This window comes from Xenia sp. Carnegie-2017, unplaced genomic scaffold (genome assembly GCF_021976095.1).
Source record: "Xenia sp. Carnegie-2017 unplaced genomic scaffold, XeniaSp_v1 HiC_scaffold_24, whole genome shotgun sequence".
In the NCBI taxonomy this organism is placed as follows: domain Eukaryota; kingdom Metazoa; phylum Cnidaria; class Anthozoa; order Malacalcyonacea; family Xeniidae; genus Xenia; species Xenia sp. Carnegie-2017.
Genome location: NW_025813487.1, coordinates 18,894,820 through 18,920,979, shown reverse-complemented (window position 1 = coordinate 18,920,979; position 26,160 = coordinate 18,894,820). Strand labels below are relative to the sequence as shown.

General features: G+C 33.8%; 1 protein-coding gene and 1 long non-coding RNA gene across 2 annotated transcripts in view; both read left to right on the top strand.

Moving 5' to 3' along the window:
* LOC124452309 (hemicentin-1-like) overlaps nt 1-26,160 on the top strand; it is a 275,710-nt gene that overhangs the window by 11,698 nt on the left and 237,852 nt on the right. The window contains exons 4-7 of the mRNA XM_047002889.1: nt 9,014-9,289; nt 9,376-9,612; nt 17,944-17,961; nt 18,619-18,966. Coding sequence (XP_046858845.1) covers nt 9,014-9,289; nt 9,376-9,612; nt 17,944-17,961; nt 18,619-18,966 — 879 coding nt within the window. The remainder of the gene's footprint in view (nt 1-9,013; nt 9,290-9,375; nt 9,613-17,943; nt 17,962-18,618; nt 18,967-26,160) is intronic.
* On the top strand, nt 12,295-13,137 carry LOC124451742. Its single transcript, XR_006950642.1, has 2 exons — nt 12,295-12,480; nt 12,650-13,137. It is a non-coding gene; the product is annotated as an uncharacterized LOC124451742 (long non-coding RNA).

Below are 26,160 nucleotides of genomic sequence, written 5' to 3'. Positions count from 1 at the left end.
ATCGTAACAAAAATTGTTTACAGTTTATATGGTCTCATTTTTAATACAGGGCTGATCGTGACTAAAACACCACACGAGTACATACGAGTACATACGAATAACATACGAGTACATACGAGTACATACGAGTAACATACGAGTACATACGAGTAACATACAAGTACATACGAGTAACATACGAGTACATACGAGTGACATACAACTATTTTCTGGTCAACAAATGATAAACAACACAATTTCTTCAATACATTGATATTTGCGTTTATTTTTCCTTGTATTTGTGTGGACTTTGGGGCAACCATTCGATGGATTTAAATGCTGAAAAGGTATTTTACTTTCATACTACATTCATTTGTATGTTTTAGTTGAATTTGTTATAGATATTTTGTCGATGCGATTTGCAAGTATTTGAGCGCTTTTTGACACACTTTCACCTAGGAAATACATATTTATGAAAGCGATTGTACATTCATTTTGGTCTTTAAGATACTCAGTTAAAAGACTGAATTATATCAGCTAGAACTTTAAAAACATTAAAAGTAAGCTGAAATTGTACGCATAATATGATACGTAACTCAGTGCAACTCTCATTTAATTCAAATATATATAATGTACATTTATTTCATATAGCACGTTTTGAAAGCATTATTTATACGTTTTTTATTTAATCGCTTTCATAAATATGTATTTCCTAGGTGAAAGTGTGTCAAAAAGCGCTCAAATACTGGCATATCGCATCGACAAAATATCTATAACAAATTCAACTAAAACATACAAATGAATGTAGTATGAAAGTAAAATACCTTTTCAGTATTTAAATCCATCGAATGGTTGCCCCAAAGTCCACACAAATACATGGAAAAATAAACGCAAATATCAATGTATTGAAGAAATTGTGTTGTTTATCATTTGTTGACCAGAAAATAGTCGTATGTCACTCGTATGTACTCGTATGTTACTCGTATGTACTTGTCATTGAGTTCTATAAGACCTGGAGGGGAAACGTCAACAAAATTACTATAAATTATCAGCGCGCGGCCGCGTGGTCAAAAACATGGCGGATTTTGGTTGTCAAAGTCAGCGGAAAGACGCGGGCTCATAAAATGAAATTTTTTTCGCCCACCCGGATTTGACAACCACAATAGCGATTATATAAAATATCAATGCCAAACACAAAAACTTTTAGAAATTTTATCTTTAAAACATGTTGCAAACTTGTTTGGTAGACGGATGCTGAAGTAATGCCAGAAAAGGAAACATTTCATGATACCGGTAAGCAACGTAAGATTGTTTACCATTTAAAGTGTTCAGTGTTTTGTTTTAAGTCAATACTTGAAGTGTGATTGTATATATTTTGTGAATGTTTTTACTCCTAAGTTATAATTTAAGTTATGTTTATCCATTCTTATTTGTTTTACTTAATCGCTTGCTAGACGAGGCAAAGCAACCAGTTCTTATCGAGATATGCATATCTTAAAACTCCTTGTTTCAACTGAGTTGAAATGGAGGATTTTTTCATGATATTTTTCTGAAAATATGAAGCAAATATTAAGGACAGAGCTGTATTGAAATCAAATGCAGTGCAAGATTAATTAATGAGCTCTTTGGTACATGTCAGACAATAAAAATACCTGTATTAAACAGCTAGCCTGGACAATTTGACAGATTATGGACAATCATGATGATGGTGTGTAATGGTTTGCTTTATGCTAAAAGTTTTATGAATGCCATCTGGTGTTTCTGTAAATGAATTGTTTGTTACACAGTGTAGTAAACAGGTTAGTACATCAAAATCAAGATAAAAACTACTTTGTTCAATAATGTGCCAAATTTTGCTCCTACCTTGAAATATTTGCTCAAGCAAAGCTTATCATGACATGCATGAAACATTAAATACAGTACTGCATCATCTGACAAAGTCCATATGTTTTTCAATTCCAGGTGATTAAAAATTCACATAAGATGCATTGGTTTGCAATGAAGTTGAATGTGGAAGAAGCAAAAATTGATGACAAAGAACTTTTTATGTCTTTTGAAGAATTACGATATCATTTAAAAGAATAAGAGTAGCAATCTAGTAAAAGAAGCCACATTCCTTCAACATGAGACTTTTCCAATTATGTATAGTTATTTTGTACAAAATACTATTTTAGATAAACTTGATTTTAAGTCATTTACTGATATTTTTACCAAAGACAAAAGAAAATTCCAAGGCATAATGTAAAATTCAAAATTTGTCAAGTTGTTTGAACCTAGAAAAATTAGTATAGGTAACTGTAATTTGTAAGGACACAAGAGAAAAGTAGTGCAAGAAGGTTAGCATTTTTGAGAGTTAATAAGTTCTTGACATACATTACACAAGGCCATAATATTATAAATAATGTCTGTATAATAACAATTATACAACATGCTAAATATCTTCACCTACATTATAATTATTTAAACAGGTTTGCCTTCATGCAGCAATAAGAAAAGTGTTATGTCAGAGAAACCAATGCACTTTAATTTAAGAAATCGTATTTTCAATGGGAAATTAATGTAGTTCTGTTCAGTAGTAGATCCATGGTTGTCAATGACAATCCAGTTACTAATATCTTGGCTCAAAACAGAACCAGCAACATGATTATAGAATTTCTGAATTTCGCTCTTTTGCTCTCCTAGTTCAAGATATTTTCTTCATAAGTTCTCAGTAGATTTATCAGAATATCATAATACCTTATAAGACACCCAGAATCAATCCTACCAAAAACTCAAAAAATACATACCTACTTATAATATATTTCCAGTCGACTTAAGTCGTAGGGGTAAGCTAACTTTTTCTAACTCCTTTTTGGACATTTTAACTAATATTTACCCATCTATTCAAGAAAGACAGTTGCACGAAGCTGTTAAAAAATAGTCAAAACACAAGTATTGCGCATGGGATTATGCATTAAAGCTTAACGACACATTGACAGTGTAAAGAATGCCGTTTGATATTTATTTCTAACATAGCTAAAGCATTACTTGACAAAACATACGTTATTTTACAGTAGATTTACCTCATTTAAATGTGTGTGTCTATTTCACAAAAATCTGAAGCATTATTTTCAATATTTTATGCTTACGGTATCGTGGTTGTTTTCGCTGGTTGTCATTGATATAAGCAGTAATAGAGTTCCGGATTCGGGAGGGAGCGAATGTTAAAAATTTTTCTCAAAGTGGAAGTTTTGACAACCAAAATCCGCCATTACCGCCATGTTTTTGACCACGGGGTCCAGGCCCCTTAGCCCCTCCAGGTCTTATAGAGCTCAATGGTACTTGTATGTTACTCGTATGTACTCGTATGTACTCGTATGTTACTCGTATGTACTCGTATGTACTCGTGTGGTGTTTTAGTCACGATCTACAGGGCTAGTGGGTTGTTCGACAACACAAAGAGAGCCTCAAAAATGCGGGGACCTTTAGAAAATTTACCGTCTTAACACTTGAAATATAAACAAATGTACTGGAGAATCCCAACTGTTTAATATCGCAATGCTCCAGACATACAAAAACCTCCATCATTCGAGCGTAACAATAAAACTCGTGTACCCATGACAAAGGGGTCCCCCAGAAACGACTGTGGGGGATCTTGGGACTTTTTGCTCAAAATCTTGGGAATTTGTAAAATAGTGAGTGGCAACACTGCCCCCATCTGGAATTCTTTGTAGACAAAGTACAAGAAATTTTTAATTCTGTAATTAAAATTGTGAAAATTACTAAGAATATTTCAGCAAAGGCGATTTATGCAGATGTTATTTTTCACTATGATTTTCTTACAAAATCCACTTGTGGATGCTCATCGCCTTCAAGAGCATTGTAATCAACTAGGAAATGAATATTGGCACAGCGTGTCGAAGTATGCTTTCACAATTTATACATTCATCTAAAAGCACCATTAAGTCATATGTAAGGATAAAATTACAGAATAAAGATTGCGCGGCTGGTATTCTGTTTTTAAAACAACTCTGGGCAATTTGTGTGGCTTGTCATGAGACAGGTTTTGATAAAATATGATCGCTCTGTTACATATGACAGCGTCGTCACGACGTTTACATTCTGTTATCATTACTTATGTAAATATTTGCACAACATGAGATCCGGAAATAATTTTGAATAGAGGAAAATTAGCTGGTTTCTTTAAGAAGCACGTGAAGATTTTTCGCCAGCTTAGTTACTTCAGTATTCTTTAAGGTAAAGTGAATCATTTAAAATGTTAACAAATATTGACTGTTCAGTTCATTTGTAAATAATTTCATTGACATTTCACGGAATTTCACGGAATTAAGAGTTGTCTGAGATGTATCATAGTGGAAAGTTCTTTAGTACTTCCGCAAAATACAAAACAAAAAAATCTTGTTTTACTGGCAACAACAGAGGATTTTTGCCTTTAGTTTACACTAAAAATACAATGTTTTCCATAGAAAATTTTGGAAGTTTTACTGATGCGCTTGTTTCCTTCAATATTAATATTCATAGGAAATTAAAAATGTACATAAAATATGAAGGAATACATCATATATTTATGTAGTAGCTCTGTGATTTTACTTAATGTCATCACTATTCTACTATGCGTAACCTTCTTCATTGTCTGTGTAATATATTGATTCACGCGTAGTTGAATACTGACTTAAGTAATTTAGCAGCTGGTATAAATATATAGTAACAATGATTACACTTTAACAACATAATCATTGCAATACTGCAATAGTTTATTTCAAGGTCATTATTTTTCTCTCCATAATTGTGGAACACCTTCAAAAACCTGAATTCCTCTGCCTTTGTATGTTCATTTGAAGAGCCTAATGCTCATTAGGCTTTGGTAGTCGTTGTCATGATTAATAAGATGTTTCTTATGTTTCTTAATGGCTCAGACTGACTTATTTGCCATTGTCTCATGACACATCGGGCCTCCTGGAAATCAAAACGGGCCCTTTATTGTACACATCTAGCTGTATGATATCAATGTGACTGAAATTGAAAAAAATTCTTTGATCTCTTTACTTGTGAAATAAGTTACAATTAAGAGAACAGTCAAAGAAGTTCAAAGCAAGCAAAAAAAAAGCAAAAAAATGTCCAGGAATGTGTAACTACTTTTAAGTTTCAAACTAACATCAAAGTCATCAGGAATGGAACAACTTCTCTTTTTTATAACACTAAACTATTTTACTCGGCTAGCTTAACGTCGCTTTAAATAAAACTTTTTAAGAATTTTGATGCATTTTCAATTTCATAATTTTAAAAGACCAAGACGAAATTCTACATTAAATACTAATTGAGTATGTTGGCTCTTGAAAAGAGAGTAGAGTTGACTCTTGAAAATATTTCTGTACTTCCTGTTGTATTGTTTAGTTACAAACTAGTAAGGGCCTGTTTACATGGGAATAGGGTAACCATACTTGCAAGGCTATTTCATTATCCAAATTCATTTTCATTATATTATATTCACATTGAGTGTTTTTTTTCAATGAAGACTTAACACACATAGCGAGCCGGAGGTGTCACAGCACTGACCATGTTAACTCATGATTTTATTTTCAAAGATCATAAGCATTAAAATTCATCATTTCATTTTTTAGTGAAAATGGTAAAGCCAAATTTAGTATTTTCGACTGTTACATTGATCACATTTCTTGGTCTTGCCAAAGGTATTTAACTTCAAATATCCATTTCTTTTTTTTACTTAAATGATTTTTGATGTATTTTTAGTTGTTGTAGTAGTAATATTTAATTAGTTTATTTTTTTTATTCACAATTTTTGAATAGAACCTGAACATCAATTACTTTTGTTATGTTAGTAGAAGATGTATTTTTTTCCTAAACTATCTTTTTATCAATCATAGATATCAGCTAAATTTTAATTTCAGGAACAATAATATCTCCACCTGATGGTCAAAGATTTGTATTTTTACCTGGATCTTCTCACAATATAACTTGGAGATTTGATGTTACTGTAAACATTATTTCACGGGTTTTGAGTTTTACACCTCGTGGTTCATCTTCCCCTCAACAACTTGCAGCAACTTGTTTTGCTAGTAACACACCCCTATATTCAGCATCACCTTTAACATTTGAAGTTTTTAAACCTGGAACTTTGTGGCTGAAGAATGTAAATCAAAGTTACAATGGTGAATTTACAATTAATATTTTAACCGTTTCTCCTACTCCTCCATCAAAAGTAAATGTTTACATTGCTGGTAAGTTTTAATTATTTCAATCTTTGTTGTATTGTATACATTGTTCTGAGTATTTAATGGGGGAAACTTGGTCTAAAAATTTTGCCAAAGAAACGTTTATTACAGTTATTGCGTCGTTGCAAACTTTCTTTTTCGGAGTTGGATCTTTAGGACATTTGACAATGCTTCTGCAGCTCATGCAATTGTAACAATAAGTGGCAATAATGGAGACACAAAATATGATACATCAGTCCTTAAGTCATTTGGTTTAGATGTTGAAGTTTTTATGCCTGCAACTCTAATGTTGAAGAATGTTACTCAAAGTTACATTGGTGTTTATAAATTTACTTAACTCCTGATCCCTTTGGCTCATCTGTAAACGTGTCTATTGCAAGTAAGTAGTATTTATTATTTTTAACTTAGCAGCGGGTTATCCAAGCCTTTCATCTACTCTGAGTAGCTGTAGCATCGGGCGTAATTGTACGATAAATGACCGCGGTCTGGAATCCTTTAGCTAAATACTTGAGCCGTTGAGCGAAGACAAATGCGAAGACTTGTTTTTGTTCTGTTTCAATTTTAAAAGGAAATTATAAGGTATCTTTTAATTTGAATAATCTATGTTAAAGTGTTTGTACCACAGATTTTACTACTTTTAAGTATTGGACAAAAAATTAGTTATTGATACCACTTTCGATTTTTGTGGTGTAAAATTTGATATCAATTGATCAACTGGTAATATCACTATTATGTCTCGCCGAACAAAGAACAGTCTATCCACGCTTACAGATGTTGATGTTAAAAGCCTGATTCTGAAATTGCCCAAAACAGATAAAACCAAAAAAGATATTCCACCAGAAAGATCTGCCAAAGATAACGGAAACAAGACTAAAGAAAATGAGACGTGCACCGAACCTAATGATAAAGAACCAAAATTTCGCGCGCGCGTTGTTAATGTCGAGACATTTGTTTTAACGTTACCCAGCACAGACAAAATTGTTTCAGAAAAGTTAGACATAGACGATAATGCAAGTAAACTCGACCAAATCCTCACTCGTCTACGTATTTTAGAAGAAAAATCGAAAAACGATGATAACAAAAAAGCCGTCCTTCTAGTCGACAACGCAAAAATGGCAGCCGAAATTGACCATTTGAAATTTTTTATTAGCATGCTAAGAGAAGACTACAATCGAATCTTGTCTCTCATTGATAACAATCAAAATGCTTGGATAGATGTCAATCGTAAGAATCAACCCAAGACCAATCAACAAAAACCAACAACTAATCCTCTTCCTCTAGTAAATAAATTTGGAAATCTCCACGATAAATCCCACAAGGAAAATCACGTAGCTCCGACAGTTAGCACACCGTCAATGGAAGTATGCCTCACTCAGTCAACTTAGTCCCAACTGAATGCTTACCACTCTAAGCAGAAGGAAAAGTTTTCTAAAAAAATTGGCAATCCTAATGAAGACAACGAGAAAACTGACAAAAAAACTCAATCTTAACTGAATGCTTACCACAATAAACAGAAGAAAAAGTTCACGAAATTAAAAATTGACACTCCTAACGACGACCAAAATATAACTGTCCAAAAAACCCATAACTATTTAGCTGCGTCAACTCTTATCATTGGTGACTCAATGTTGAAACACATAGATCCAAAAAAGATCTCCTGGGCAGCGAGAGGGAAATCTACCTGCCACTCCTTCAGTGGTGCAAAAATAAAGGACATCCAGCAAAAAGTCCTGGAGATCCCCCAAAATAAACATGGTACTATTATTATTCATGTTGGTACTAATGATCTTGTCAATAGTAGTGCTGATGAAGTTGCCACAGGTTTAGAAACCTTGATTGTAAGTTCGAAGAAGTTAGCAGGTAAAGATGGAATTTCAAGTGTTGTAAAAAGATTTAATGGCAAGGTTTCCTTACATAAAATGGCTTTTTATAATTCTCTCATCTACAAATTATGCTCTAAACATAATGTTTCTTTTGTAAATGTGTAGCCAAGTAGCTGTCAATAATTTATACTCGATATAGCAGCACATGCACTTCAGCCCCTCCCCCTACAAATAGCTACTTGCAACAAACAAGTACATCTTTCTTAGTTTTCCTAGTAAGTCATGAACAGGTCAGTCCACCCCTGCAATACCACAGCATTTGGGTACAAAACGTAGATAAAAAAGGACCAGGGGTACAGCGTATATCGTGTGTGGGGACTTTAATATTGAAACGATGTGCAACCGTAAACGGTTAACGACATAGCGTGTGCCGGTGTTTTTTCCATAATTCCATATGCCTTCAGCCCCTGCTTCATGCTAGTGTTTTAAGATTTAGCGGTTGTTTGGGCAGTCATGTGGCCCATGTTATTGGTGGATTATAAAAGTATGAATTAATTGTGTATTAGCAACTCAGATAAGGAGAGCAGTCAAATGAAATTTTGCGATAATAGAGAGCTTTAGCAAAGACTACGAGTACGATTTACGTCATTTTGGCGCGAAAACATTGTTGCGACAACAACTACACACGTAGCCGTCATCAATCTGAGTACGATGTTTTGTAAAAAATTCGTAGTCGCGACTACGATGTCTTTTCAAGCAAAGAAAGTAGGTATATTTCTTCATTCTGTAAGAAATTAGTTTACAGTACTATTTTCAAATCAAATTTGATTTACATACAACAGCACATACAACAATAAATTTTATTCTTTACAGATGCGACATTCCTCTTGCGGTTTTTACCCCTGTCTAACTGACGCTTACAAATAAATACCCTATTGTTTCTATCATGACTATTATTATGATTGTCTTTAATTTCAGTTAAACCAACAGTGTCGATTAACTGTTCATCTCCTCTGTTTGTGAATGAAAGTGATAATGCGTCATGTGTATGTAGAGGTGAAGGAGGTAACCCTCCTGCTAATGTCACATGGTTTGATAAAGATAACACAACAGTTCGTGGATTTGGAGTTGAAAATGCGACTTTAGTAATCACTGGTGCCTCACCCAATGATCGTGGAAGTTACAAATGTAAAGCTGAAAGTTTTGATGATCCACGTTTCATTGACGAGAAATCCATTGAAATAAAAGTGAATTGTAAGTTGCGAACTTATATATTTAGTACTTTTGCAATAAGGTTTTCAAATTGTGAAATACGTAGAATTTTGAATTTTAAATTTTAGATCAACCAAGAAGTACGAACATAACCCTATCAAAAAAAAATCCACAAGTTGGTGAAAGTGTGAATATAACCTGCGAATCAGATGGTTTTCCTCCGCCAACCTTCATTATTTCTTATAATGGTGCTGTTCTCAGCAATAATAAGACATACATCATTCAATCTCTCAACTTCAATCACGCTGGTTCATATCGTTGTGAAGCAAAGAATAAACTGGGAAATGATTTATCTGATGTTAAAAATCTCATTGTTGTCAACGAAGGTAAAATTAAAATTTTTATTTCATCAATTTTTGGGCTAGTATTCTACATTGTACATGAACAAATACGTTACTGTGGAAGTGTGTGTGTGTGTGAATATTAAATTTTATTTTTAGACCGACCACGACAAACCAATATTACCATCAGTCCAATGCCAGCCAGAAAAGGTCAAACTGTGACAATATCCTGTGAGTCAAATGGGTATCCTGAACCAACCTACACCATTTACCACAATGGTACTGATAACACCTCTGTTGACATCAATAATAAGACATACACCATTCAATCCGTCAACTTCAGTGATGCTGGCTCGTATCGTTGTGAAGCAAAGAATAAACTGGGAAGTGATTTATCTGAGGTTAAAAATCTCACTGTCAACCAAGGTAAAATTAAGAACCTCAGTTTATCACTTGTTGGACTTTTATTTTGCATTATGTACGAACTTTCTTGGTAGCAAAAGTTGACAGACCGATGTTTATCTCATTATAATTAGCATTAGACTTCTTGAATGCACTTGAATACCCTTATAACAATAAAATTTCAGTAAACAACGAAGATTGCTCTGATTACATAATTTTTTAATGGCTCGTGTGGTAAAGCAAAGACTGGCAATGTCTGCATGCTGCATTAACCATAACATTTTTTCCTATGTATATATATTCTTCAATGACTATCAGTAAAAATATGTTCAACTTATCTGTATTTCCCAGTATAATCATTAAAGTGTTTATAAACGTAAATTGCCTAGAGTTCATTAATTTAAATAGATTACTTGGCGTGAATTGCTTAAATAACTGGAATTTCAAACTAGCAAATTTTCACGCATTTCAATATTGAAGGAAGTTCAATATTGGAATCATTCTCATTTGAACAAATTTTGTAATTGTGCTAGCTCCTATATCAAGCTCATTCAGTCTATGGCTGTCGATAATTACGTCATCGATGACGTTTGCCTTTACGTCATCAATTAGTTCCACTACCACTAATAACGGTAACTTTTTTAACGTTTTTTTCTTTAATTCTTTAATGTGGAACAATCATTTATGGAGAGCGTGTCTAACCATTTGTTTTTTAAACTTTTTTTATTAATTTATCAATTTACGTATGACCTGGCACTAACTTTAGTGTGTATTGTGAATTTTATTTTTTTTTGCATATCGCATTGTTTCATTCTGGCTATTTCTAACTATTTGCTAGACCTATTTAAAAAGCTATTGATTAATGTTTGAATTTGGTGGGGTCGTCAAGAAGACTGTTTCATAAAATTTATCAAAGTTCACAACTCTTTATTTAAGTTAGCCAAAATACTTCTACAAGCAAAGATAATGGCAACAATAATTCTACAGTTAAAGATGATGATGATGGACCAAATATTGCTCTGATTGTTGGCATTGCTGTTGGAGCGGTTTTCCTTGTCGCCATTATAGTTGTTGTCATTTTCTGCTGTCGTATTACTAATTATTAAGTATCTACTTTTGTGTTATGTTTATTGTAGAAAAAGGATACCAGTAAGTGAATTATTCATTTTTATTTTCTTTGTGTGATATGTGATGTTAATGTTTTTTTTATTTTCTCATCTTTTGAATAAAATATTTTCATGAGTTGAGCAAGTTAGAGAAGCTGTTGTATTTCGTACAGTACGAACTGTTGTATTAGTGTTATATCTATATCTTCTTCGTTTCGTCCATATTACGTACAAAATTTAATCATGGTTGTTAATGTTGCAGCGGTGAAAATGGTGTTGAACCATTAGCTGGAACTAATAATGCACAACCCAATCATTATGAAATGGCTGGAGAACTTAGAGAAAATGCTTATGAATCTGTTGGTAATCAATATGAATCAGTAAATAATCCATCAACAAGTGATGAAAATAAACCATCAACAAGTAAAGCACCACCACCTGTGTATGCCTCGATTAATAGAGAAAACAGGCGAAGGAAATCCGGTTTGTTGTGGATCTTTGTCATTTATTATTTATAAATAGGATTTGTGCATTTATTTTATTTTAGTTGGATTATGGCAATGATTTATTTGAATGCAACATTGGATTATGCAGGGGTGTTAAAAACTGCTCGTATGTGACAGCACCCGATATTTAGAATTATTATTCTTCAGCAGTAATTGATTCTCAAAGACCTGTAGACGCAATTGAAAATAATACGTACGAATTGCTTCATTAAAACTTGATTTTATATTAAACGATTCTCTCTAATAAACGCTTTGACTCCAATAGTCGCACCCCACACGTTGCCATTGTTAACAGTGTGTTATCGATTGCGCCAAGAAACCGTATATTTAGTCTTGACTTTGTTTTTATGTGCTCACAATATGACGATAGAGAATGATGTAAACGTCTCTCTCTATTTCACTACTCGTATCAACTGAACCTCTCTCCACTCCCTCTAACTGCTATGGACTTTATAACGTCCCGGGTTTATTAGATCATTTACGATGATTAATAAACCTACATATATTTTATTATCATATGTATATATGATAAAGTATATACAAAGTGTATAACAATGTGCCCTCCCGGCTATCACCATAGTAAAATCGTGACTCCTGCACTTGGGACACAGGATATACGGTTACACATTTTATGGATTGTTTTGTAACCAGAGTGCTCAAACATAATAGAAAAACAATGTTTTTAATGACAATATATACGTATTTTTTCTGTAGTTATACTCCTCACTTGATTTAAAAGATGTCCCTTAAAAAAACCCGGCTCAAAATCGTCCTGCACCAACTGGTTACGCCAGGATTGATATGAGTAAACTGGCACCTGTCGAGAAAAAAGACGACAAGAAAGGTGATGACAAAAAAGGCGATGAAAAGAAGGAATAGTAAGTTTTATCTTTTGGAAAAGATCCACAAAGATCGACGTAATTCTTTGATGGTTGAAGAAAAAAGTGAAAATTGATTCATTTGTTGAATATTTTCTTAAAAAATGCCGAAAACATGTTTTTCTTTCTCTTATTATGGTAGTTTAATCTTATTATAAATTTCCTTTAGAACTGGCGATCGTCGTTAATAAAACAAGAGTACGTAAAGACTGTTACTACATTTATAAAGTTTTATTTTGTTCTTCATTATATAATCTAGATTTGATCTCTAAACAGTACTAAACCGAATACTTTATGATTGTGTCTGTGTACATAATCTTTTGCCATGAACAAACTTGAATCTTGGCATCTATGCTACAGTTTGTGAATGTATTTTACTTGCCTTTATAAGGCAACAACATTACACACTGACTTTAACACAGCATTTTGAATAGAATATTGTTTTAATCGTAGTTTTACTTTTATTATTTTAATTATCATGGTTAAACCATTTAAACTTTTATTTACATAGAAATTAAGTGTAGAAATTAGATAGAAAAATCAAGCAATTTCAAGGAGTGTGATGGAAAACTCTTTAAATTGCTTCTTTACGATTGAATGATTTCATATGCATTAGTGTAAGGGATGTTTACGAATAAAACAATTTCGTGATCATTATTATTTTGCTTCTTTATTTTCGTATCAACTGTAGATGTGAGATTTTACCTACTTCCAAAGACAAGCTAACATTGAGTGGCTTTGTTTCAGCAAGCTTGGGCGGTAATAGCAATTTTTTAATTTAAAAATTTCTAGGAAGACAGCAAACTGCAATTTAAAACAATTTAGTGAACAAAATTTTAATGTGTGAGTCACTGCACAATGGATAGTGCTATCCTTGCTTCGTGTAAACAATGCTTCAATTCCATAAACATCAATGGTAGTTTTCAGCAGCAAATATCTCAATTATGCTCATCAGTGGACAATATTCATTGATCTTTAATGATAATCAATGACAGATGAGCAGGAAAGCCTAAGGTAGAAGATAGCCTAAATATATATATACCGCAGAATGCAGATTTTCAAGTATTTCTTACACTGAAATGATTCGTAAAATTCAAATGTCTTACTTGGGAGTGAATACGCTTTATTTTAAACCGGATTTGCAATTCTATATTGTCCCCATATTTACTAAAATTTTGTAAAATTTTCTTTCATTTAAGATTCCAAGTTAATGGTAAAGCAATGTAAATACAACGATTAAAAGAAATTATAGAACATTACTTTTGTACTTTTAATTTCTGAATTTGTTTTGGTGACTTGTTGGGTTTAGTGTTCTGGTTTTAAACAGTTCTTTTAAGAACTATTACGTCATTATTTTAACCATTCACCATGGTATATGCTCTTTTTTAAACAATTTTAAATTCTAATATACCCGATTAAAAAGAGCAAAGTTGTCTGACGTCATCCATGTACAGTCCTTTGCTAAACAGAAGTTTGCAGTCAACCATCTGAATTAAAGTTGCTTGGGTTGAAGTGGTAAAAGTTAAAGGACAACTCGGTTATTTGTCATTTGATTCACTGTTTTACGAAATCAAAAATTTCTCAGTGATACATGCCCCCTGGGACTCGTCAAGAACATTCTCAATCTAGCCAGGTTTGGTATTTTCAGCTAAAAACTGCAGGATAAGATCATTGGTAAGATAGATAGTGTAAGCAGGGGGGCGGATCAAGCTTCCCAGGGCCACTGGCGATTCCAAAGTCCCCCCCCCCATCTGGAATTCTTTGTAGACAAAGTATAAGAAATTTGTAACTGTGCATTAAAATTGTGAAAATTACTTAGAAAATTTCAGCAAAAGCGATTTATACAGATGTTATTTTTCAAAATTATTTTCTTACCAAATCCACTTGTGGATGCTCATCGTCTTCAAGAGCATTGTAATCAACTAGGAAATGGATATTGGCACAGCGTGTCGAAGTATGCTTTCACAATTTATACATTCATCTAAAAGCACCATTAAGTCATATGTAAGGATAAAATTACAGAATAAAGATTGTGTGGCTGGTATTCTGTTTGTAAAACAACTCTGGGTAATTTGCGTGGCTTGTCATGAGACAGGTTTTGATAAAATATGATCGCTCTGTTACATATGACAGCGTTGTCACAGCGTTTACATTCTTTTCATTACTTATATAAATATTTGCACAACATGAGACCCGGAAATAATGTGAAATAAGGAAAATTAGCTGGTTTATTTAAGAAATACGAGAAGATTTTTCACCAGCTTGGTTACTTCAGTATTGTTTAAGGTAAAATGAATCATTTAAAATGTTATCAAATATTGACTGTTCAGTTCATTTGTAAATAATTTTATTGACATTTCACGGAATTTCCTGTGGATTAAGAGTTGTCTGAGATGTATCATAGTTGAAAGTACGTTAGTACTTTTGCAAAGTACAAAACGATGTATAAACACAACGTTTTCCATCGAAAATTTTGTAAGTTTTTACTGATGCTTTTGTTCCTTAAATGTTGATTATAGGAAATCAAATATAAAGGAATACATCATATATTACTGCATAGTAGCTCTGTGATTTTACTTAAGTCATATTTTCATCTTAACTTTTATAGACAGAATACAAGATGGCCAAGTTTGGTTTCCTGTTGTTTGTTTTGTTCAGGTGGATTTTAAGTTGTCAAGGTATTTATTATTTTATTGACTATTAAGGAAGTAAATGTTTGTATTTGTGAAATAAAAGCGGAATTTGCTTAGAAATTTAAGCTAAATTGACTGAAAAAGTTTGCATGATGTTTAGAAAATAATCATTGCAGTTCTGCATAGAATGAACTAATTTAAAAGCAATACCTTGCAGTATTTTAGAAGACAAAGAGTGTTCTTTGCATTCTATAAATATTTGCACATAATGGTTATCGAGCAGAGAAATAAGAATATTTCATTCAAGCTAAGGCAACAAACATTTTTTGTGGTAAAGTTAAAATAATAATAGCCTCTGTGCTTGTACAATAATGCCAAATGTGTTTCACCATTATAAAATATGTTGCTTTATGTGGCTGTAGTGCAATCATAAGTCTAAATTATATTTATATGGAGCCATAATTATTTATCATTTGATGCTCATATCAATGTGTGAAGAAATTTTAAATGCTGATGACTGCACTCATATATACCAATTCACTAAATCTTCTGTTAATTGGAAATTGACCTCAATCATTCAGTTTGATATTGTTTTTCCATTAAGTTTTCAAAGCCCACCATTTTTTGGGATTTAGAAATTTTAGCTTCTTCTGTAGTATTGCTTGTTTTGTTCTTGTAAGTAAAAGATCACATTTGGTCTTGATGTTGTCACATTTCCAATCATTCAGCTCTATTTTAATTTAATGGAAAAAAACTTGCTTATCACTTTGAAAAACTTGTTTATCAATTTCTTAATTTTTTGGGGGAATTCAGGACCATTGGGTTTTCTCAATTTCTCTCAAATACATTACAGTTGGAAACTGATTTTTATACCTGGTCAGAGTAATGTTCATCTTTTTTCAGTTTTGATCAACAAGGCTCTTACAGATACATGTAGAGATACTTGTTACAGCATCCTCTGCTACTGACCTCTCAGCATTGACCTTAATAGTTAAAACCTTTTCTTGCTTTTTCCTCTATGTCTTTATTCATGACCACCATACACATCCATAATAGCTACCTCCCAGGTTATATTTTTCATTATGGACTTCACGAATGGATTTCATGAAAAAGAAACAACGCAAAATTATTGTTATTGTTAATGTTTGACTTAGTTTTTTAACTTTTTTTTGTTATTATGAAATTAAATAACCTTTGAACTTAAGTAGAGATGTTTTCGTAAAATTTCTTATGAACGTCTTGTATAGTTTTATGTACGTCGAATAAATATTTGGTTTATGTCCAAAATCATTTGTACGTATTACGTACCTATTTTTATTTACTTATCTTTCATTTCTTGTCATAGGAATTATTCTATCACCTCCCTCTGGCACACGTTTTACATTTCTACCTGGAGAAACACACAATATAACATGGACAATTGATGATAGTGAAAGTGATTTGGCCAGTAGATTTTGGTATTTCACTGGTAGTGATGGTTTGACACGAACACTTTTGGCCATTGTCTTTGAGAGGGGTGATGTACAAAAGTTAAGTGCACAAATTCCTCCAAATTATGACGTCTACAAACCTTCCACGCTGCAATTAACAAATATCACTCATAGTTATAGTGGAACATATGAGTTTGAATTGAGAAGAAAAGATGGTATTGCTTTTATATCTACAGTCAGAGTTTTTGTTGCAAGTAAGTCATTCCTATTTTTTTTAGCTATTTAACATTTTTATCAATTTTAGAAATTTATATTGCTCATTTAAAAATTAACCAAATTACAGTATGTTTTATGTCAATAATTTTTGACCATTCTTGACACGTTTGGGTTTACAAGTTTATTATTTACTTGAAGATTAAAAATATTTTTTCACATTTGTTTCCAGCCAATCATTTTTTGCGACGTTAACATAAAAGACTAAGTTTATTTTCTAAATCTAAATGAGCTATGGAGTCGTCAAAATCAGTTATGTTTTTATTATCAGCAAACAATCTAGGTTTTGTTTTTGATGGACATCGTTGATTTTAACCAAAATAATGGCCCTAAAATAGAATCTTTTGGTAATCCATATTGATTTTTTTCGAAGACAAAAATCTGTTTATTTAGTTTACGAAATGTGACTGGTTAGGGCATCAATCCAACACTCCTAAGAAAATGCACCTTACACTAACGAATACTCTCATTATTAATTTTCTTTTTCCTAACTAAATAAAGAAAGGAATATTTTCTGTTTTTAATTTCAGTAAAACCAAATGTGGTAATTAATTGTTCAACTCCTCTGTTTGTGGATGAAGGTGATAATGTGTCATGTGTATGTAGAGGTGAAGGAGGTATCCCTCCTGCTAATGTCACATGGTTTGATAAAGATAACAACATACTTGGTGATGTTGGAGTTGTAAGTAAGACATTAGTAATCACTAATGTTACAGTGAATGATGGTGGAAATTACACATGTAAAGCACAAAGTTATAATGATCCACGTTTTAGAGATGAAAAATCTATTGAAGTAACAGTGAAAACTACTTGTAAGTTTGTAAGACAGCATTTCAGATCTCATTATAAATGTTTGTGTAGAATATTGAATTTAATTTTATTCTATACAGATCCACCACAACAAACCAATATCACAATCAGTCCAATGTCAGTAAAGAAAGGTCAAAATGTGACAATAACCTGTGAATCAGATGGTTATCCTGAACCAACCTACACTATTTATCATAATGGTGCAGTTATCAGTAATAATAAGACATACATCATTCAATCTGTCAACTTCAGTCACCAAGGTTCATATCGTTGTGAAGCAAACAATAAACTGGGAAATGATTTATCCGATGTTAAAAATCTTACTATCATCAGAGGTAGAATTAAAATCTTACTTTCATCAATTTTTGAGATAGTTTCCTACATTGTACGTAAATCAGAATTATTTACGACTTGTCAATGTTCATCTTCAATTGACTTGCATTTGTACACGATAATACAAGATTGCAAAAAGTCTTTAAAAGTCTTAACATAAAAATATCATAAAAAAAGCTCTTTGAACTCCACAACACAGGCGTTGGTGCTTATTTTCCTGTCCTTACTTCGCATGCTTTCAGGCACACGTCGCCGAAAGTTATTCTAGAGCGACCGTATGGAAAACAGCTCACCATGTTTTGCATGGGAACAAAACAATGTTAACGAGTTTGAATCTGAAGTTTAGGGTGATCCATTTTTGCTTGAGGTCCTAAATATCCTCTGTGACATAGGTCTCTATAATTGTGGTGCCTTTTTGTGGAACAGCTTCAAAAACCTGAGTTCCTCTGTCATCATATTTTCATTTGAACAGCTCACAGGGTATCATGCATGTGGTAGTCTTCGTCGTTGTTATGATAGATAAAAAATATACTTAGGTTTGATATGTTTTTGTTATTTGTCATTTGGTACTGTTTTCATTTAAAAAATGGTCTTTAATGGCTCAAAATGATATAAGTTTTATTCGATTTTATAGTTTTATCTTTAATTTCTTGTAATAGGAAAAATTCTATCACCTCCCCCTGGCACAAGTTTTACATTTTTACCTGGAAAAACACGCAATATAACCTGGACATTTGATGATGATTTAAATGATGTGGCCAGTAGAGATTGGTTTTTTACGGGTAGTAGTAATGGTTCACAATCAACACTGTTGGCCACTGCCTTTCTGGATTTGCCATTGATAAAACATAATGCACCAATTCTTCCAAATTATGACGTCTACAAACCTTCAACGCTGCGATTAAGAAATATCACTCATAGTTATGATGGAACATATGAGTTTCGATTAACAAGAAAGGACAGTCTGTTATCTCCTTTTATATCTAAAGTCAGAGTTTTCGTTGCAAGTAAGTCGTCCTTTTTTATTTTATATTCTTATCAATTTTAGAAATTTATATTTTTCATTTGAAAATAAATGAAAGCAATACATCTATTCAGTTAGAAACGTAGAAAAATAATTAGACCAGTGGTTGCAACGTTAGGGGACTAAGAAATTCAAACCATGTGCATGCGTCGTATGGCTCATGTTATTGGTTGATTACGAAATCATGGGTTAAATTTTATATTAGCTACCAGAGGCGGTTCTAGAATTTTTCAAACGTCTGCCATAGAACAGCGGGCGTCAGACATTCTCCCTTGAGAAATTTTGAAACATAAGGTGCTAGAAATCGATTTTAAGCATTTTGGAATACCTTGTGTGTCAATTTTTGCATGGTTACAAATTGGGCGAAATCGCCGTTGTTAAAAATCAATGATAATAATCAATGCTCTTCCTCATGTTGACTACATCATTCTTCAAAATGGTTATCAAATGAAAACCATCCATAACATCAATAGTTTTTCCATGCAATAATTGTGTACTGGAAAAGTAGCATCCAGAATCGTTCTAGTAAAAACTAGCGCAACAATTAAATGAAATTGAGTGACTAATGAAGTAAGTGAGAAGCATCAGCAGGAAGGGAAGGCTTTACATCGTCGTTTACATTGTTTATCATGTCCTGAAGAGTGTCGATTAAAGGGATAAACGTTTCAACATTTCAAGAATGTGAATACGCTCAACCCATCTGGTTTTACAAAGACTTACCAGTTTTGCCTTCTTGGTCTGAACATCTGACTTTTTCACGTGCTAAGCAAGGGGCATGTTGCGTATCTGTGATATGATTATAAAATTGGCAGCTTGACAAACAACAGATAACATGGTATTAATTTCAACGTTAGAAAGAGTGTTACAGGCAGATGAATTTAGTCGATGACTATAACAGTGAGTGTATAAATTGCATTCATTAAAAATCAACAAATCGTAGAACAAGGGGCAACTGTTGTTTGTGAGAAGAATCGCAGCTTCATCTGCAATGATAGAATAATATCTATTTTTTATCTCCGTCGATATTACCTGATCAAAACAATTGATTTTTTTTTGGGCTTGTCTTGGCAATATTCTTTTATGCTTGCCACATTCGAACAAATGATTTTCCAAAGCTTGATCACCAGCTCTAACTCTGAAATTTTAACATTCAACAAAATTACCAACATTGTTTTTAACTAAATAGCAACCAACCTCTGAGTGAAATTGAGTAACATCACGATGACGTCGTAATCCAATGGCAATTAAGAAACACCAAAGCAAAACCTTTGTCAATAAGACAAAGTCCATATTTAGTCGACATGGAATTCTGGAAACTATAGTATCTGATAATCAGCCTCATTACTCATCGCAAGAATGCAAACAGTTTGCGTTAGACTACCATTTCACACATAACACCATAAGTCGGAGTTATCCAAACTCAGGTGGATTAGGTGAGATAAACAGTTGAGACAGTCAAAAACATTCTCAAAAAATGCAAAGCGAATGGACAAGACCGACAAGAATATCTCGCGCTGTTAGACTATCGTAACACCCCCATTGACGGTGTGAGCCCTGCGCAAGCCGCTTTGATCAACCATTCTTACTTTACAATGTCAGCTGTATCCAAAACCTATCGACCAATTTACATTTCACATTGCTCGTCAATAGCTGCACTGCCAAGGCTTCGTAACAATTGAAAGAAGGTGAATGAGTGAGATTTCGCCAATACTCAGTATGACCATGGACTCGCGAAACGATGATGCGAAAGAATCAAACACCCAGAAGCTACATGGTAAAAAGCGACTACGGAACAGAACACAGAAGAAATCGTAGGTACATACGAAAGACACTGGAAGAACCACCAGACCTCGACAACCTGGATGATGATAATACTCAAGATCTGAATTCAGATTCAGCTGCAAATGCTGCTACAGAGAATGCCCAATGGGGTTGGGCCTGTGTGGCAGAATGGTTTTCTTTCAAACTATAAAGATGACATTGCTTGCGAAAAACAAATTCTTGGTTATGGAATGTTTTCACTGCTCGCCATGTTGGTAGAAAATCTCCTATAGGTAAAAGAATCTGTATTGATTTTATGTTGTGTTGAGCGTAGGCCCTTTGAAGTTGCCTACCAACATGGCCGCTTTGACGTCATCACACGAAAGAGCTTCGTTCTCTTTTTTCATCGTTAGTAGATAAAAGTAATTTGCTTAATAATTTCTTAGGAAATCTATTCGAAAGAAATATCCTTTTCAAGAATTTATGATCACATTCCTTGAACTCATCTGATGGCAATCTAAATAGCATGCGTCAGCGCAATTCTTACCACAAAATTGGCAATAAAAACGTAGGACTTCTTATTGCGTTGCATTAATTGTGAAAGAAATATTTGCTATTTTCAGCTATTAGCTGGAAGTTTATTAAAGCCTTGCGATTTCAGAAAAATCCCTTAGACTTTATTTTTTCATTATGTTGAAGAGAAAATTGTTTCAGCATCCATTTTCTTTATCATAATTAGTGAAATTTTTTTTGCTTTTGTTTTCAGTAAAACCTACAGTGGTGATTAATTGTCCAACTCCTCTGATTGTGAATAAAGGTGATAATGTGTCATGTGTATGTAGAGGTGAAGGAGGTAATCCACCTGCCAATGTCACATGGTTTGATAAAGATAATTCAAGAGTTCGTGTGTTTGGAGTTGAAAGTGCGACTTTAGTAATCCCTGATGTTAAAGTGAATGATAATGGAAGTTACAGATGTAAAGCACAAAGTTATGATGATCCAGGTTTCAGAGATCAAAAATCCATTGAAATACAAGTAAAATGTAAGTTTTGCAGATATATTTTATCATCTTGTTACTATAGATGTTTGAAAACTTCGTCTTCAACTTTGTTGTTATTGACGTGTGGTAAAATATCATGACTTTGGAATATTATACACCTATTGTATGCTCCCAAGGGAAATAGTGAGTTTAGTTTTCCAAGAGTCTCAATACATTGCATGCGATTCGAGGGAAAACAAAGCTCAGTATTTCTCACGGAATCATACATTAAGTGTTTTGTTATATATAGGAACAAAATTCATAGATTTCAACAATTTTAAATGAAATTAACGTCTCTTTGGGGGGGAGATTTGTCCGTCGAGATTTCGTTTCATAATGCTATAAGGGTGACCACAGCATTTTTGGAGCACTTCTAAGGGTTTTCACAATATTTTTTTCTATTACAAGTTGAATTTCGTTGCTTAATAAACTCGAGACTTGTATTTTTAGTTTTCGGCTCCATAGCTGTTTTATTTTTTATGATATTAAAATCAGCACGCAACAATTTTTCACTTGTTTCCCTCGTGGGAAACATTGCGTCTATTTTAAGTCATGTGACTACGAATGAACCAATCAAATTTTACATACACAGCACATACAACAATGAATTTTATTCTTTATAGATCCAACATTCCTCTTCCGGTTTTTACCCCTACCTCACTGACGCTTACATATTGTTTCTATCATGACTATTATTATGATTCTGTTTTTAATTTCAGTTAAACCAACAGTGTCGATTAACTGTTCATCTCCTCTGTTTGTGAATGAAAGTGATAATGTGTCATGTGTATGTAGAGGTGAAGGAGGTCACCCTCCTGCTAATGTCACATGGTTTGATAAAGATAACACAGCAGTTCGTGGATTTGGAGTTGAAAGTGCTACTTTAGTAATCACTGGTGCCTCACCAAATGATCGTGGAAGTTACAGATGTAAAGCTGAAAGTTTTAATGATCCACGTTTCATTGACGAAAAATTTATTGAAATAAAAGTGAATTGTAAGTTGCGAACTTATATATTTAGTACTTTTGCAATAAAGTTTTCAAATTGAATGTTTTATGCAGTGCGGTGTTTGAAATTAAATGAAGATATGATCTTCGCACTTTGCTGGACAATTTAAGCAATTGTCTCAGGACCTGAAAAAATCAGGTGACTCAACGGGAAAATCAGGTGACTCATGACCACCGCAGAGGTCATGGGTTCGAATCCCGTTGAGTCACCTGATTTTTTCATGTCCTGAGACAATTGCTTAAATTGTCCAGTAAAGTGCGAAGATCTTATCTTCATTTAATTTAAAGTTTTCAAATTGTCAGATACGTACAATTTTGAATTTTTAATTTTAGATAAACCAAGAACTACGACCATAACCCTATCAAAAATAAATCCAAAAATTGGTGAAAGTGTGATTATTACCTGTGAATCAGATGGTTATCCTGAACCAACCTACACTATTTATCATAATGGTGCAGTTATCAGCAATAATAAGACATACATCATTCAATATGTCAACTTCAATAACGCTGGTTCATATCGTTGTGAAGCAAAGAATAAAGTGGGAAATGATTCATCTGATGTTAAAAATTTTATTATCATCAAAGGTAAAATCAAAATTTTACTTCATCAATTTTTGGGCTAGTATTCTACATTGTACATGAACAAATTACGACTGTTCAGTTTCATCCCATTTGTACACGATAGTACAAGATTGTGCTGAACAATGAAGATAGTTATATATTTTTCTTTGTTGGCGAGATTTAGATTCGTTGTGCTAAAGACTACCACTGCCAATTATGATTGACTCTTAAGCCCTCACCTCATATACCCCTTTCGCTGCTTGCTGCGCTGATGTATGCATCTGTCGTCACCTAGCTGTTAACTTTGCCTATTGCATATCTTCATCAAATAGGTTATCAAGAGCCTTAGACGACTATGATTTGTTTATAGTTCTTCGAAGACCAACGATAGTTTTTTAGGCTTCATAATAAGTCAATATTCTTTAGGTCTAGTCGGTCACGCGATTGACTTTTAAAATTTCAAAAATTATTATTAATATGCATCTTGAAATTTGAGTGATTATTGTTATGTTGTTCTTTTCCAACATCAAAGTCTTTTTTACAAATGAAATTTTCATTAAGCAAGTTGGTTAATAATTCAGCGGTTTAATGCAAAAATCTCATTGAATAGCAGTTTAGTGGAAAATTTCCACTAATCTGGACTTTTAGCCAGTGATAAGCGGGCTTTGTGCTGGCTTGTGACTGGTTAGGGTATCGATCCAACACTCCTAAGAAAATGCACCTAACACTAACGAATACTCTTATTATTAATTTTCTTTTTCATAACTAATTTAAGAAAGGAATATTTTCTGTTTTTAATTTCAGTGAAACCTACAGTGGTAATTAATTGTTCAACTCCTCTGGTTGTGGATGAAGGTGATAATGTGTCATGTGTATGTAGAGGTGAAGGAGGTATCCCTCCTGCTAATGTCACATGGTTTGATAAAGATAACAACATAATTGGTGATGTTGGAGTTGTAAATAAGACATTAGTAATCACTAATGTTACAGTAAATGATGGTGGAAATTACACATGTAAAGCACAGAGTTATAATGATCCACGTTTTAGAGATGAAAAATCTATTGAAGTAACAGTGAAAGCTGCTTGTAAGTTTGTAAGACAGCATTTCAGATCTCATTATAAACGTTTGTGTAGAATATTGAATTTAATTTTATTCTATACAGATCCACCACAACAAACCAATATTACCATCAGTCCAATGTCAGTAAAAAAAGGTCAAAATGTGACAATAACCTGTGAATCAGATGGTTATCCTGAACCAACCTACACTATTTATCATAATGGTGCAGTTATCAGTAATAATAAGACATACATCATTCAATCTGTCAACTTCAATAACGCTGGTTCATATCGTTGTGAAGCAAAGAATAAACTGGGAAATGATTTATCTGATGTTAAAAATCTTACTATCATCAGAGGTAAAATTAAAATTTTACTTCATCAATTTTTGGGCTAGTATTCTGCATTGTACATGAACAAATTACGACTGTTCAGTTTCATCCCATTTGTACACGATAGTACAAGAATGTGCTGAACAATGAAGGTAGTTATATATTTTTCTTTGTTGGTGAGATTTAGATTCGTTTTGCTGAATGACTACCACTGCCAATTATGATTGACTCTTAAGCCTACACCTCATATACCCCTTTCGCTTCCTGCTGCGCTGAGGTATATGCATGTCTTTACTCCTCATATACCCCTTTCGCTGCCTGCCGGGCTGACGTGTATGCATGTCTTTACTCTTCATATACCCCTTTCGCTGCCTGATGCGCTGACGTATATGCATGTCTTTACTCTTCATATACCCTTTCGCTGCCTGATGCGCTGACGTATGCATGTCTTTACTCCTCATATGCCCCTTACGCTGCCTGCTGCGTTGACGTGTATGCATGTCTTTACTCCTCATATACCTCTTTCGCTGCCTGCCGGGCTGACGTGTATGCATGTCTTTACTCCTCATATACCTCTTTCGCTGCCTGCTGCGCTGACGTGTATGCATGTCTTTACACCTCATATACCCCTTTCTGCCTGCTGGCGACGTGATGTATGTCTTTACTCTTCATATGCCCTTTCGCTTCCTGTGCGCTGACTGTATGCATGTTCATTCTCATATAACCCTTTCGCTGCTGGCTGTTTATGCAGTCTTATTCTCATACCCCTTTCGCCTTTGACGCGTCTTCATACCTTCGCCTGATGCGCTGACGTATGCATGTCTTTACTCCTCATATGCCCCTTTACGCTGCCTGCTGCGTTGATGTGTATCATTTACTCCTCATATACCTTTCGCTTCCTGTTGCGTTGATGTATGCATGTCTTTATCTTCATATGCCCTTTCGCTGCCTGCTGCGCTGACGTATGCATTGTTCTTTACTCATATGCCCTTTCCCTGCTCTGCTGCGCTGACGTATGCATGTCTTTACTCCTTCCATGCCCCTTTCTTGCCTGTCGTACGTTGACTGTATGCATGTCTTTACTCCTCATATACCACTTTCGCCTGCTGCGCTGACGTATATGCATGTCTTTACTCCCATGCCACTTTCGCTTCCTGCCGCTGACGTATGGTCTTATCTCATATACCCTTTCGCTCTGGCTGACGGCGACATATCTCATATACCTTTTTCGCTTCCTGCTGCGCTGAGGTATATGCGTATCTTTACTCCTCATATGCCACTTTCGCTCCTGCTGCGCTGAGGTATGCATCTTTATCCTCATATGCCACTTTCGCTTCCTGCTGCGCTGAGGTATATGCATGTCTTTACTCATATGCCCTTTTACGCTGCGCTGACGTATGCATGTTCTATCCTC